General features: G+C 39.6%; 1 protein-coding gene across 1 annotated transcript in view; it reads left to right on the plus strand.

Moving 5' to 3' along the window:
• The first annotated feature begins 416 nt into the window (after window positions 1-416).
• Window positions 417-14,809, plus strand: part of KCND2 (potassium voltage-gated channel subfamily D member 2) — a 518,551-nt gene continuing 504,158 nt past the window's right edge. The window contains 3 exon segments of the mRNA XM_070423786.1: window positions 417-1,723; window positions 1,725-2,303; window positions 2,305-2,654. Coding sequence (XP_070279887.1) covers window positions 1,538-1,723; window positions 1,725-2,303; window positions 2,305-2,654 — 1,115 coding nt within the window. The 5' untranslated portion in view covers window positions 417-1,537.

Below are 14,809 nucleotides of genomic sequence, written 5' to 3' on the forward strand. Positions count from 1 at the left end.
ACCCACCTGGATGCTCTCCCTAGGTGACATTTTGCGCCGGGGCTGGTGGGTGGCTGGGGTGGAGCGACAGCCGCCCGAGGGGGCGGGGGCGGAGAAAGGTCAAGCCCAGGGGAAGGCGGGGGACGCCGTGCAGAACCTGCGTGGCGGGGCGTGCGCTCGGTTATTTATTTATTTTCTCCTTCTCGATTGATCGCACGAGCTGAGCGGCGCAGGGAGCCCGGGGACATGCAGGACCACCCACTGGCGGGGAAGCAGCCAGCCGCCCTCCCGCGCACCCGCGCCGCCGAGCGCCTCCAGCCTCCGCGCGCCGGCGATTGCCCGCGCGGGCCCCGGCTCCGGCCCCGCAGCGCCACGGCCGCCCCGCAGCCCCGGCGCCCCGCCGCCCCGCACCGTGCGGCTCCGGCCCCCGCGGCGACCGCCGAGGCGCAGTAAGTTGGCAGGAGCGAGTCCGTTCGGTTCGCCTCCCCCGCACCTTTTGAACTTGTTGCTGTTGCCGCTCTGCCGGCCTGCGTCCGGCTTTGGGAAGGTGAACAGGAGGAGGGAAGCTCGGCAGGATGGGGGAAGGGGCAGCTGAGCTCGCTTGAGCTTCATTGATGCTCCCGGGGCACCCGGATTCGGCGGTGGGCGAGCTGCTCCGTCTGCTTCTCCCTTTCCCGGTGCTCGGCGAGGAGAAAGTCTCTATGCAACTCAGCCCGGGTGCACGCTCGGCCAGGGACGGACCGCAGGCGAGGCGCGTTCTGGGTGCAGACAGATGCTGCTGCCGCCCAGGCGGTGGCGGCTGCCAGCTCCCGGGCTCTGGAACTGTCACCCTGCACCTGAGCTGAACTTGAACAGAGAGTGAAGGGGCGACTGGAGGAACGCTTCGGGCAGACACGAGGGGTGCTTGCAGATCAGGGCAGGAGGATCTCTACGGACGCCCCCACCGCGCCCGCCCCACAGCGCTCCCGCCTCTATAAATACAGCCCGAGGGACAGAGGTGGCCACCCGGACTCCCCAAGAGACGTGATCGCATCTGGGAAGCTACAACAGGTCGCCTTTTTGAGACTCCGTTGGCGGGAAGGGCCACTTGAAAAAGGCAGGTTGGAAAGAGCCAAAGGGAAGGTGGGAAGCGTTCCTGGATTCGTGGAAAGAATACCACTGAGCGACTGTCCTTCCTTGTCTCTACACTACTACACAAAGCAAACCAACCCCACGCTCTCCGCGTGTCAGAGGAGAAAGCAAAGACACCTGTTTGAAGAAATCACTGCGTTGAAAGCCACCTGTGTACTTATTTGTGCCTGGAGTGGCCTGGTCCACCTGCCGGGAAAGGTCTGGGCGTGATTGCTAGGACCCTGTATTTTGCAAATAGCTGTCTTGGAGGGCAACTTGCCCTCCTGAAAACTGTGACTTCACCAGGAGCCCCACCGAGGAACAGGAGTGATACCCCTGGGCCGCCTTCCTCTGGAGCATTTACTTGACCAGAGGGAGTGGGTGGTTGGGGCTACTTTGACCTACTGTCCAGGTCCGATTGCCCGTCTGGCCTCCACATCAAGGCACCATGGCTGCGGGGGTAGCGGCATGGCTGCCCTTTGCCAGGGCAGCGGCCATCGGGTGGATGCCCGTGGCCTCGGGCCCCATGCCAGCTCCCCCGAGGCAGGAGAGAAAAAGGACCCAGGACGCTCTGATCGTGCTGAACGTGAGTGGCACCCGTTTCCAAACGTGGCAGGACACCCTGGAGCGGTACCCCGGACACCCTGCTGGGCAGTTCCGAGAGGGACTTCTTCTACCATCCGGAGACCCAGCAGTATTTTTTTGACCGGGACCCGGACATCTTCCGCCACATCCTGAACTTCTACCGCACTGGCAAGCTCCACTATCCTCGCCACGAGTGCATCTCCGCCTACGATGAAGAGCTGGCCTTCTTCGGCCTCATCCCCGAGATCATCGGTGACTGCTGCTACGAGGAGTACAAGGACCGCAGGCGGGAGAACGCCGAGCGCCTGCAGGACGACGCGGACTCGGACAGCACCGGCGAGAACGCGCTGCCCACCATGACCGCCCGGCAGAAGGTCTGGCGGGCCTTTGAGAACCCCCACACCAGCACGATGGCCCTGGTGTTCTACTATGTCACCGGCTTCTTCATTGCCGTCTCGGTCATCGCGAACGTGGTGGAGACGGTGCCCTGTGGGTCCAGCCCGGGGCACATCAAGGAGCTGCCCTGCGGGGAGCGGTACGCCGTGGCCTTCTTCTGCCTGGACACGGCCTGCGTCATGATCTTCACGGTGGAGTACCTGCTGCGCCTGGCTGCAGCCCCCAGTCGCTACCCGCTTCGTCCGGAGCGTCATGAGCATCATCGACGTGGTGGCCATCCTGCCTTATTACATCGGGCTGGTCATGACAGACAATGAGGATGTGAGCGGGGCCTTTGTCACCCTCCGCGTCTTCCGTGTCTTCCGGATCTTTAAGTTTTCCCGCCACTCGCAAGGCCTGCGCATCCTGGGCTACACCCTGAAGAGCTGTGCGTCCGAATTGGGCTTCTTGCTCTTCTCGCTCACCATGGCTATCATCATTTTCGCGACGGTGATGTTCTACGCCGAGAAGGGATCTTCCGCCACCAAGTTCACCAGCATTCCTGCGGCCTTCTGGTATACCATTGTCACCATGACAACACTAGGGTAGGTGCCAACAAGGGAAATGGGATGGAGGTTGGATATTATGTGAGGGGATTGGAGACCCACTGAAGTTATATCGTAAATTAGAGGAAATAATTTTTCTCTCATGATCTAAATGGTTTTGAGGAACTCTTTTGACCTATGAAGGAGATATGATATAGAGATTAAAGTACTCAGGGAGTTGAGTACTGATGCCTGAAAATTGATAAATACAATAAATTGTAGAATTCCTGAATGTAAAGGCGGATCATCAATATTATAAGTATAAGTACATAAAAACATACTAAGAATGAAAAACACAAAATCTGTGCCCCAATAAAGGTATGATTATGCACCATATTTATGGAAATACCCAGAAAGTGATCCAGTATGTTCAAGTGAAAAGTTTTCATGTGCATTTGAAGTTTCATTTTTATAGGAATAGATACTTTTGGCATGCGTTTTCCCTCTAAGAATTATAATTCTTATTTTACATTATAAAATATAGGTTATAAATATCATTATAAAATAATTTTGTAATACATATGTGCCTATTGCTACATATGCATGTTCGTTGTGGCTGATAGGTTATTCAGTATTAGAATGTCAGGGCTGAAACTGATCAACTCTATAAAATGCAGTGGAATGATATTTGCAATCTATTTAAGACTCTAGGTTCATAGTTTCAAAAAAAGAAGCAAGTGACTGTCATCCACCATTTTTTGAGAAACTATAGAGCCCATCAGGCAATGGGTCCATGATTGTTCAATAAGTGTTTAGATTAAACAGTGGTTCTCAACCTTCTTATGCCGTGACCCTTTAATACAGTTCTTCATGTTGTGGTGACCCCCAACCATAAAATTGTTTTCCTTGCTACTTCGTAACTGTAATTTTGCTACTGTTATGAATCGTAATGTAAATATCTGATATGCAGGATGTATTTTCATTGTTACAAATTGAACATAATTAAAGCACAGTGATTAATCACAAAAACAATATGTAATTATATATGTGTTTTCTGATTGTCTTAGGCGACCCCTGTGAAAGGGTCGTTCGACCCCCACAATGGTCGCGACCCACAGGTTGAGAACCGCTGGTTTAGAAGGTAGAGCAGTATCTGGTGAGATTGATGGTCACCAAGGGCTGGTTGTGTTATAGAAATTTGTGCGTTTTAATTTTCTTCTAGAATTCTTTTGTGCATGCTTTTTATTGGGGGTAATGGTGTTTTGCAAGCAAAGGGGCATATTCTGAATTAGTAGTTTGAAAAAATTTTAAGCTGGAATTAAGATTTTTTACATTGGAGCAAAAAGAAACATATGGAATGATTAGTAATATTAAGCAAACTGCAGAAAAGTAGCAGCATTTACATATTAGAGAATCTAATAAGATGGTTAGAGCCTTTTACTTTTATGAGTTCTTAGATAAGACAAGTAGTGATAGTGCCTTTTCTTCAGCTTTATGCTTCTTTTCTGGCATAATTAATCAGTCCAATAGGGATTTGGTAATGGCTACAAGAAAAAAGTTATTCCCAAGGCTGCTTTTTCAGTATTGTTTTTCTGGCTAATTTAATTGCCTTCTTTAAATGATAATGTGGTTAAAATCAACCTAATTTTTTTAGACATCTTGTGTTGAACAGAGTTTCTAATGTTGTCATCTAGCCAACTAGTGGAATATTTTATATGTGAAGAATTTTGGGCTAAATAGGAAATTATAATACAGTAAAATAAAATAACATGACTTTGATTTAGTCTCACATGTTTTTGTAAGTTCTACTGGTACATTTTCAAAAATGAATTAGTGAAAATCCATATTCTATTGCTTGTATTTCTCTTTTATCCTGTTGGTAATTTTGTGACAAATTTTGAAGAAGATTCAGAATAGTGTAGGTGCTTAATTCTTATCAAAGGGGATATATATTTGGTCATGTTGTCTTTTTGTCACTTGAAATATTTATTAAGGACAATTGGATAGTGCAAACCAATATCATGATTTCAAATTAGAAGTGCATTTGAATAAAAAAGGACTCTGTGTTAAGAGGACATAAAGGAAGAAATGTTAAAAGGAAATATATTTTTAAAAATCTAGTGTCAATGACACTGTTTTTCATGAAGTAGAGCAGTATCTGGTGAGTTATTTTAATACTATATAATGTCTATAACATTGAATATAGGCATTATTATAATGAATGTGATGACATGGTAATTTCACCACCTAGAAGTTCTATTCTAGACATGTGAAGTTAGTATTATTTTAAAATTTGTTTCCTGAAATGACTTTTAAATTTTTATTTTATTTAGAATTTTATATTTGTTTTCAGGAGAACAATGAGGAAATGCTAACCATTAATGGCATTATTATTATATAATAAAAATGCTCGTAAGCATCTATTTCTTGAAATAATTTAAGAAACTGAATCATGATGCCTGAGTGAAGTCTATGAAATGGATTTAGTTCACATGATTCATATGTAAGTGGATTAGAAGAATTAAATATACACTTTCTCAGAACTTGGAAGCAAAATGGGAGTTACTTTTAAGATTTAAGTTTCATTGAAGTTGACAAGTTTAATTTTCAGGAATTAAGCTAATTAGTGATCCTGATAGGATATAGTAGTCGCACTTTTAAGATGTAGAAATGTTGTGCAGTCAAAATACAATCCATTTATTGGAAAATTATATAAACATTTAACAAAGCATATGTTTTATAATATAGCACAGTTTCTTAGGAAAATGTCCTCTGTTTCTCATCAAAATATATTTATGATACATTTTATAAATATATATATTTTAATTCTGCCTCTTTGTTTTTTATCTTTGGCTGCATTGTGACTCAAAGCTTTATTTAAGGATAGAACATATTTGACAAATCCATTGCCTGAATTTATTTTTTACTCTATAGTTTTATACTTATATGATGAAATATAAGGTATAAAACTTTCTGGAAAATATGCGTAGTTGAAGCTAATATCAAGCCGTGCCTGATAGATGACCAAGAATTTCCCATTACACTTTCTGAGCTCTTTTTACATGGCCATTATTTTTAATGGAGTTAATGTTCATCAATTAATGATAATACAAGTGAAAATGGAATTCTAAATAGTGGTTATCAAAAGTTTCAGCTCATGCAAACATCTATACTAGTAAGAGAGGAAATCGCCAACAGCTTTGTAATTCATAATTGACAGAATTATCTCCTCCCTCTCAGGTCATTTTAGACAATGTTCAGTTGTTTTTTTTTGTCTGAAGAAATGGGTCTTTCTTAGAACTATTATATATTCACCTTTCTTAGAACTATTGTATATTCACCTAATCATTTTTGTGCTGGCTGAAATACTAAGTATATCATTATACTATAACTTAACCATGCTTGTTCTAAATGGAATTATTCAACTTGCTGGTAAAATGAATACTTTAAAGTATAATTTTAAGCCTTTCCATTTCCAATTAAAGCAGAAAACACCATTAAAAGCACAATTTTTTTAAAGTTAAAAAACGATCCCACTTGGTAATGGTGTCTGATCTTTTTAATATGTTGCTGGATCCCATTTGCTAATATTTTGTTGAGGATTTTGGCATTTATGTTCATCAGGGATATTGGCCTGTAGTTCTCTTTCTTTGTAGTGTCTTTATTTGGTTTTGGAATTAGGATAATGCTAGCCTCATAAAAATAGCTTGGAAGTGTTCCTTTCTCTTGGATTTTTTTTGGAATAGTTTGAGGAAGATAGGTGTTAGTTCTTCATTGAAATGTTTGGTAAAACTTCCCTGTAAAGTCATCTGGACAAGGGCTTTTGTTTGCTGGGAGTTTTTTGATTACTGCTTAATTTACTCAGTAATTATTGGCCGATTCAGGTTTTCTAATTCTTCCAGATTCAGTTAATTCTAAGAAAACCAAAACACCAATCAGAAAGAATGCATGCACTCCTATGTTCATAGCAGCATAATTTACAATAGCTAAGATCTGGAAACAGCCCAAGTGCCCATCAGTAGATGAGTGGATAAAAAAGCTGTGCTACATTTATACCATGGAATACTATGCAGTAGCAAAAAGAAGGATCTCTTACCCTTTGAGACAGCATGGAGGGACCTGGAGAGTATTATGCTAATCGAAATAAGCCAGTTAGAGAAAGATAAGTATCATAGGATCTCACTCATAGGTGGAATCTAATGAACAACATAAACTGATGAACAAAATAAGATTCAGAGACATAGAAGCATGGAACAGAATGCTGAATCTCAGAGGGAAGGTGTGGGTGGGTGGGTCAGTGGGAAGAGAGCACCCAAAATTTTATGCAAATATGCATTACCCATGGACACAGACAATAGGATGGTAAAGGCCTGGGGGATGGGCAAGGATGGGCTAGAAGAGATCAATGGGGGGAAAAAGAGAACATATGTAATACAGCAATTAAGATTTTTTTTTAGAAAAGAAGCCAATAAAAGAAAGAATGTCAGATTTTTAAAAACAGTGTTTGATTGGCCATGCGTATCTGTTTCTCCATACCACATCCTTCCTTTCTGTGCATATATACTGACCTGCATTAGGCCCTGACTACCCTACCTCCCTTTTTTCCATAGTGTAAACTCGAATTACTGCCTTAAACTGCCTTGGGAAAAAAGAACCCGAAACTCCTCCTGTGTCCTAATGGCCTTTTCGAGCTAGGTTCCAGGCCTTGTTTTTTATGCAGGGGCTAGGGTAGAACTTAAATGTTGCCAAGTTTAGGAAATTTCAAAGTGGTCACCAATAAAAACAACAAAAAACCCCCACAGTGTTGTGAAAATATATTTAACAAGTTTCAGGTTCAGTTTGTCATTGTACCTCAGGTGCATGATGTTTGAGTGAGAAGTGGTATCAGGTGGCATTAAATAATTGGAGGAGATTTTTATGTTAGGTAGTATCTGCATTCTGAGTCATGATTACTAACATTTAGACCAGTGGTTCCCAGCCTTTTTTTGGCCATGCCCCACCTAAGCATCTCTAAAATCCTGATATCCTTCCGCCCCCGACATATAAGTCTTATTGTTCAAAAAATGAACGCCTATTCACGTGGAGGAAGCCTAAAAGGCCATTCACTTGGTCTAAACAAGCTTCCAAAGAACATGGCATCCGTGAAAGAGAAAAATAAAAGAATGAAAGGACAGTTGAAGTACTGAGGAAGTACTCACTAAGAAATTGTTTAAAAAGTATGAAGTGATATGAAAAAAATAGCAAATAAAGTTTCAAAACATAGAGAACTGAAATGCATAAATATGTCACAATATATATTTTTATACTGTATATGAGGCCCCTAGATTCATAAGAATTGAAAAAAATTCACTATTAATAACTCATTCTCAAATTGCTCCCCTTAAAAATCAAATTGCCCCCCTGTGGGGTGTGTGCCCCACCTTTAGGAACCACTGATTTAGACCCTTTAAGAAACAAAAAAATAGGGAATGTATTATTCATGACATAAAACTTAAGAACTTAGAAGTGTCATTTTTCCTGCCATTACCTCTTCTTTAATTTTAAAATAAAGATATACTTAATATGGGAAAGAAAGTTACTATGTGACATTTCTGTAAAGTTTTGTTTAGAATAAACCATGATTTAATTACATAAATCATTCTGATTTCTGAACAAATATAGGAAAAAAAGTTTATTTATAGTATACATTCATCTGAAACATATATGGTAGAATTACTGATACATCTATGCTCCCAGAAAAAACATAGTGTAGTTGTCTATAAGACTCTCAAACACTAGCTCTATAATATTTTAATTTTAATAGGTTTGTTAACTTGCTATTTTAAAAAAACAAAAAAAAGCAAAATAATTTTTCTTTGTGATTTTCCTAATAAAGTAGCAGGGAAATTTCCTTTTTAGAATGGCATAATTGAAGTGGGATTTTAATATATACACACATATATATACATATATATACATACATATATATGTTGTAAATATCATATACACAAATAAAAATATTAAATGTTTTATTTGTTATCCTATATAATAGAAGGGTAATATGCAAATTGACCCTAAAGGCGGAACTACCGGGAACAACTATTTGCTACAATGCATACTGACCACCAGGGGGCAGATGCTTAACACAGGAGCTGCCCCCTGGTGGTCAGTGTGCTCCCATTGGGGTAGCTCCGCTCAGCCGCAAGCCCGCTGACAGCTGCAGCTGCAAGTGCAGTGGTGGTGGCGGCAGCCTCTCCTACCACCTCAGCAGTGCTAAGGATGTCCAACTGCATGCACTCCCTGCGGAATCGGGCCTAAGCTGGCAGGTGGACATCCCCTGAGTGGTCCTGGACTGCAAGAGGGTGCAGGCCAGGCTGAGGGACTCCCCGGAGTGTATGAATTTTTGTGCACCGAGCCTTTAGTATATTTTATAACATATAAAATAGATTGTTACATAACATATATGTTATAAAATATATATTATTCAAAAGAAGAATAAACTTTTGAATATCTTCTTGTTATTTACCACTATTTGGACTACATAGCCTTGGGGGAACGTTGGGAGCATATCTTGCAGAGTCATTTGTGTAGAGACTTTTACTTTACCCAGCTGTTATTGAAAATGGATGGAATTATTTTCTCCGGGCCAGCTTCTTACATAAATATTGCTAACATGTTGATCAAAAAGATCTTTACAATATGGGAAATAACAAAATTTATCTATCTATTGAAGAGCATGCTATGAGTAACATCCATTTTTATTTGGCATACTACAACATATTTTTATAGAGCTCTTTATAGAGCATATTAATTGATGGTAGTTGAAAATGAACTTTTAAAGAAATGTAGAACAATGGGATATATATGTATTCATCTTTTAGCAATACAGATAACCAAATCATGGCTTTATTTTGCTTTTGTCATTTGCTTAGAGACAGTATTTGACATGATATACATATTTTTTTGTCTACTTTATTTTTTAAAATATATCTTTATTGTTGAAAGTATTACAGATGTCCCCCTCGCGCCCCCCCCCCCCCGCAATTGACACCCTCCAACCCGCTCTCACCCCCATCCCAGGCCTTCACTTTCACTGCACTATTGTCTGTGTCCATGGGTTATGCATATATGCATATAAATTCTTTGGTTAATCTCTTCCTGCCACCCCCTCCCTCTAAGATTCATCAGTCTTTTCCATTTTTCCATATCTTTGGATCTATTTTGTTCATCAATTTATTCTGTTCCTTAGATTCCACATATAAGTGAGATCATGTGATACTTGTCTTTTTCTGACTGGACCATTTTGCTTAGCATAATATTCTGCAGGTGCCCCCATGCTGTTGAAAATAGTAAGAGGTCCTTTTTTACAGCTGCATAGTATGCCATTGTGTAAGTGTACCACAGCATTGTTATCCACTCATGGACTATGGGCACATGGGCTGTTTCCAGATCTTTGCTATTGTAAATAGCCCTACTATGAACATAGGGGTGTAATATATTCTTTCTGATTGGTGTTTCGGGATTCTTAGGATATATTCCTAGAAGTGAGATCACTGGATCAAACAGCAGTTCCATTTAATTTTGTTGTTGGTTTCTTTTACTGTGCAGAAGCTTTTTAGTTTGATATAGTCCCATTTGTTTATTTTTTCCTTTGTTTACCTTTCCCTAGGACAGGGGTAGGCAACCCCTGGCATGTGTGCCAAACATGGCACGCCAGTAACTTTTGCTGGCACGCGAAACCCTCTCTTATAATCTTTCATTTACAATTTTTTTCTTAATATCGACTTTTTTATTTTTCAGATAAATTCAGTGTAGGTGCATCTTAGATAAATAAATAATTTTACATAACAAGTTATCTTAAAGACCATAGATATGGATTGACGAGAGAGGGGAAGAGCAATTTCTATGCCTCTGCCTTAACTCTCCCTGTCTTCCTAGATCCGACCAGTGTTTTGGTTTCATCCATATGTGCTTGAGAATCTTTGTTCTCAGTGATGAATTTTGTTAAATCTCATAATGGGAGTAGCCTGACGGATGAAAGTAGTAGCTCGTGCATATCTCTGAAGGTCACAAAATATAAACCTGATGTAAAATATCTGTCATCAGTGATGCAGCAGCAAAAGTCCCACTGATAATATCAAATGGAGTCATAGAGTTTTCTGTCGTACTATCAGTGTACATGTATACATTAAAAAATAAATGTGTTTTTCATCATCATATACTGTGTTTTTGTCGCTCGAATGAATTTTATTATTTCTTCAAGGTTCTTCACATACGTACACCTTAAGAGATATCAAGTAGGCGTAACATGTTCTCAAAAAATTAGGGTTGGCACACAGAAGAATTTTGAGTCAGAGATTTTGCTGGTTTGGGCACGCACTCACAAAAAGGTTGCCCACCCCTGCCCTAGAAGATGTATTGATGAACATATTGTTATTAGTGATGTCTGAGTTTTGCTGCCTATGGCTTCTTCTAGATTTTTTATTGTTCCCTGACTTACATTTAAGTTTGTTCTTGTGTATGGTATAAGTTAGTGGTCTAGTTTCATTTTTTTGCATGTATCTGTCCAGTTTCCCCAGAACCATTTATTGAAGAGATGTCTTTACTCCATTGTATGCTTTTGCCTTCTTTATCAAATATTTATTGAGTATAATGGTTTGGGTCAATTTCTGGGTTCTCTGTTCTGATCCTTTAAACTATGTGCCTGTTTCTAGTGCCAGTATTAGGCTGTTTTGATTTTAATGGCTTTTTAGTATAATTTGATATCGGTATTATGATCCCTCCAATTTTGTTCTTCTTTCTTAAGATTGCTTACAGTTATTTGGGTTCTTTTTTTTTTGGTTCCATGTACATTTTTGGAGAATTTATTCTAGATCTGTGAAATATGTGGTTGGCATTTTAATAGGAATTGTGTTGACTATACAGATTGCTTTGGGTAGTATGGACATTTTAATAATGCTAATTCTTCCACTCCATGAACATGCAATATTCTTCCATTTGTTTTTATCTTCCTCTTCTTTTCTTTTTTCAGTGTTCAGTAGTTTTATGAATACAGGTCTTTTTATCTCCTGGTTAAATTTCTTTCAAGGTATCTTATTTTTTGTATCTGTTGCAATTGTAAAGAGATTTTTTTTTGTTTGTTTGGTTCTCTTTCAGAGAGATCATTATTGGTGTATAAAAATGTCATCAATTTCTGGATGTTAATTTTGTATCCTGCTACTTTGTCAAGTTCTTTTATTAAATCTAGTAGTTTTTTTAAATTGAGTCTTTAGGGTTTTCTATGTACAATATCATGTCATCTGTGAATAATGACAGTTTCATTTCCTCTTTTCCAATGTGGATGCCTTTTATGTTTTTCTTTTTGTCTAATCCCCTGTGGATAAGGCTCCAGTACTAGCTATACATATAAAAGCCTAAGTGACCATTCGACTGTTCGACTGTTTGACCGGTAGCTATGATATGCAATGACCACCGGGGGCAGACACTCAATGCACAGGCATGGAAACATGAAACAGAATGATGAATCTCAGAGGAAAGGGGAGGAGGGGGAGGGTGGGAAGACATTAACCAAAGATTTTATATGCATACTATAGGCCTGTGGGGTTCCTCGGCTTGGCCTGCAAGGATAGGGCCGAAACTGGCAGTCTGACATCCCCCAAGTGGTCCTGGATTGAGAGAGGGTGCAGGCCAGGCCAAGGGACCCCACCAGTGCACGAATCCATGCACCGGGCCTCTAGTGTTGAATAAAAGTGGTAAAAACAGACATTCCTGTTTTGTTTCTGATCCTAAGGGAAACACTTCTAGTTTTTGCCCATTGACTATGATATTGGCTGTGGGGTTGTCATATACGGCCTTTATTATGTGAAAGGATGATCCCTCCATTTCCACTTTGGTGAGAATTTTTTTTTTTTAAATAAAAAGTGGGTGCTGGATTTTGTCAAATGCTTTTTCTGCATCTATTGATATGATCATATGATTTTTATCTTTCATTTTATGTAATGTTTTACATTTACCTGAATTCCAAAACTAGATAAAGACATACATATTTTTAAATGAGTACATTTAAAAAAATGTATGCATCTTAATTTCTTTTATAAGCATTTACTTTGTTGACAGACAGAAGTATGTTTAGAAGAGATAATGTGTTTTCTCAGCAGAGTACCTTAGAGACTGGGCCATTTTCTCATTTTCAGTGGGTCTATGATATTTTTTTTTCTTTTTAGGATTTCCCTTTAGACTAGATATTGACTTGGTATTATACTTATTTTTGTATAGTTATTTTATTCAATTCTGATGTCATGTATTTTATATTTGTGTAAACTTTGCTCTTAATTACACTCATTTTTGAAAATAAGTTATTGAAGACCAAATTACTGTTGACCTAATTTCTGAATTCCTGATAATAGAAAATTTTGCAGTTATTTATTTAAAACCAATCATTTTACACACACAAGATTTATTTTGTGGATTTCTCATAGTTAGGCAATTAAATAGCAGGAGGATTATTTGACATTTCATTCTTGACTCCTTTTTTTTCGAAGGCCTTAAGGCATTATATAAGAATGTACACTAATAACTCGGGGGCTACTGCTGATGCTACTGGGATCAGAAAAGGAATACATTTCCTTTTTATGCCATTAATATGCATTTCTCTCCTAGCTCTACTGTCTGTGACTCACTCCATATTCTTCACTATCACTGCTGCTCTGTATTCATTCACACAGTACTGAGGTTTTCCAGGATGATTTCCAGTTGATATAATACACCCATGTGTTCTCATCTGGTGAACTCTTAGGCCATTTGTCAGCAAACTACCTGGCCTGATGGAGGAGAAAGTAAATCAAATTTTTTTTTTTACCTAAATCACCTGAAAAATCTTTGGCATGGTGGTTGTTAAAACTCTACAATTTAACTTCTCTTTCATTGAAAGAAAAGGGAGTATTTACTGAAAAACGAGTATTATTTTTCCTTCAGAGCTCTAAAAATGATTCACTCTTTTTTCTCTCCTCTCACTGTCTTACATTGTTATATATATACACACACACACACACACACACACACACACACACACACTATTCTCTCCTGGCCCACTGGTTTCAGCAGCTAGACTTGACAGTGTGGGATATGGTCTGATATTGAAAATAAATCCAGAGATAAAACACCATCTACCTTTCTGTGCACATCCATGCTGTTCTTGGCTTCAGTAGATTCCATTGGGATTTGTTGCCCTTTAGTTGTCTCCTTTGAGAACCAGCCTTTAACATTGAACTTCTCCATGAAGCCTTTTCAACCTCCCAAGCCTGTATAATGTGTAGTTGGAATTACTCTTGACATTAATAAATGCTTTTTTATATAAAGTGTGGTTTTACTTCTTGCCTTCTTAACTAGATTGACAGGCTTTTGAGGTTTGGGTTTATATCTTGTTATAAACCCACTAGTTCAATACCCATGTGTAGAAAAATCTATATTAATGTGTTGCTGATCATGGCATGAGATGATAACTGCACACCATGGAGAGAGCTCCCTAGCCAGGGAATTGTGCCACCTCAACTTTAGCGGTAATCTACTAAGCTAATCTTTCTCTTTGTTCAATGATAAAAAGTGAACTTTATTATTTGAACATTTTATCTTTGAATGTACTACAACATACTCTTTTTAGTTTAGGGAGGGCTATGAGACATCTCCATTTTTGATAGTAATTTTTCTGTAAATATTAGAATGAATAGTTTGTCAGTATCTTTTTCCTTAATCCGTTTGCTTTCTGGTGCAGGCTGGGTAAAGTGCAGGTGCCTCTGGGAAGCATATGGAGATATCTTATAATGTAAGAATCAGCACAGGAATGGTCTGCCTTCTCTTTCAAGCTCAGCTTCCTATCTAAATATTAGCAGGCAAGGAGCCCGTAGGTGGAAAAATACTTTGATGACACTTTATGACAAGGAAGGTGTTCTTTCTCTTACACAGTAAATACGAGGTGGCACTTTTTTTCTTTATGCAGGTCCACTCATTTACGAATAAAAAGAAATTGTTTAAAAATAGTAAACTATTATCTGTAAATGACATAGAAGATAAATGTAGTCTCTCTCGGGAAGAAGTTCCTATTATAAGAGATTAAAAGGCAGGTATACAAAATACATGTAGCTACATATCCTGGCATGCTGCAATCCATTTTGCAGTGGAAATTTTGACAGGTCTGTTATGTAAAGAAGATTCCAATCATAAAGAGTGTGGGGAGAATA

The sequence above is a fragment of the Myotis yumanensis genome, unplaced genomic scaffold (assembly GCF_028538775.1).
Source record: "Myotis yumanensis isolate MYYU_CA2020_CCGP unplaced genomic scaffold, mMyoYum1.0.hap1 SCAF_9, whole genome shotgun sequence".
Lineage (NCBI taxonomy): Eukaryota > Metazoa > Chordata > Mammalia > Chiroptera > Vespertilionidae > Myotis > Myotis yumanensis.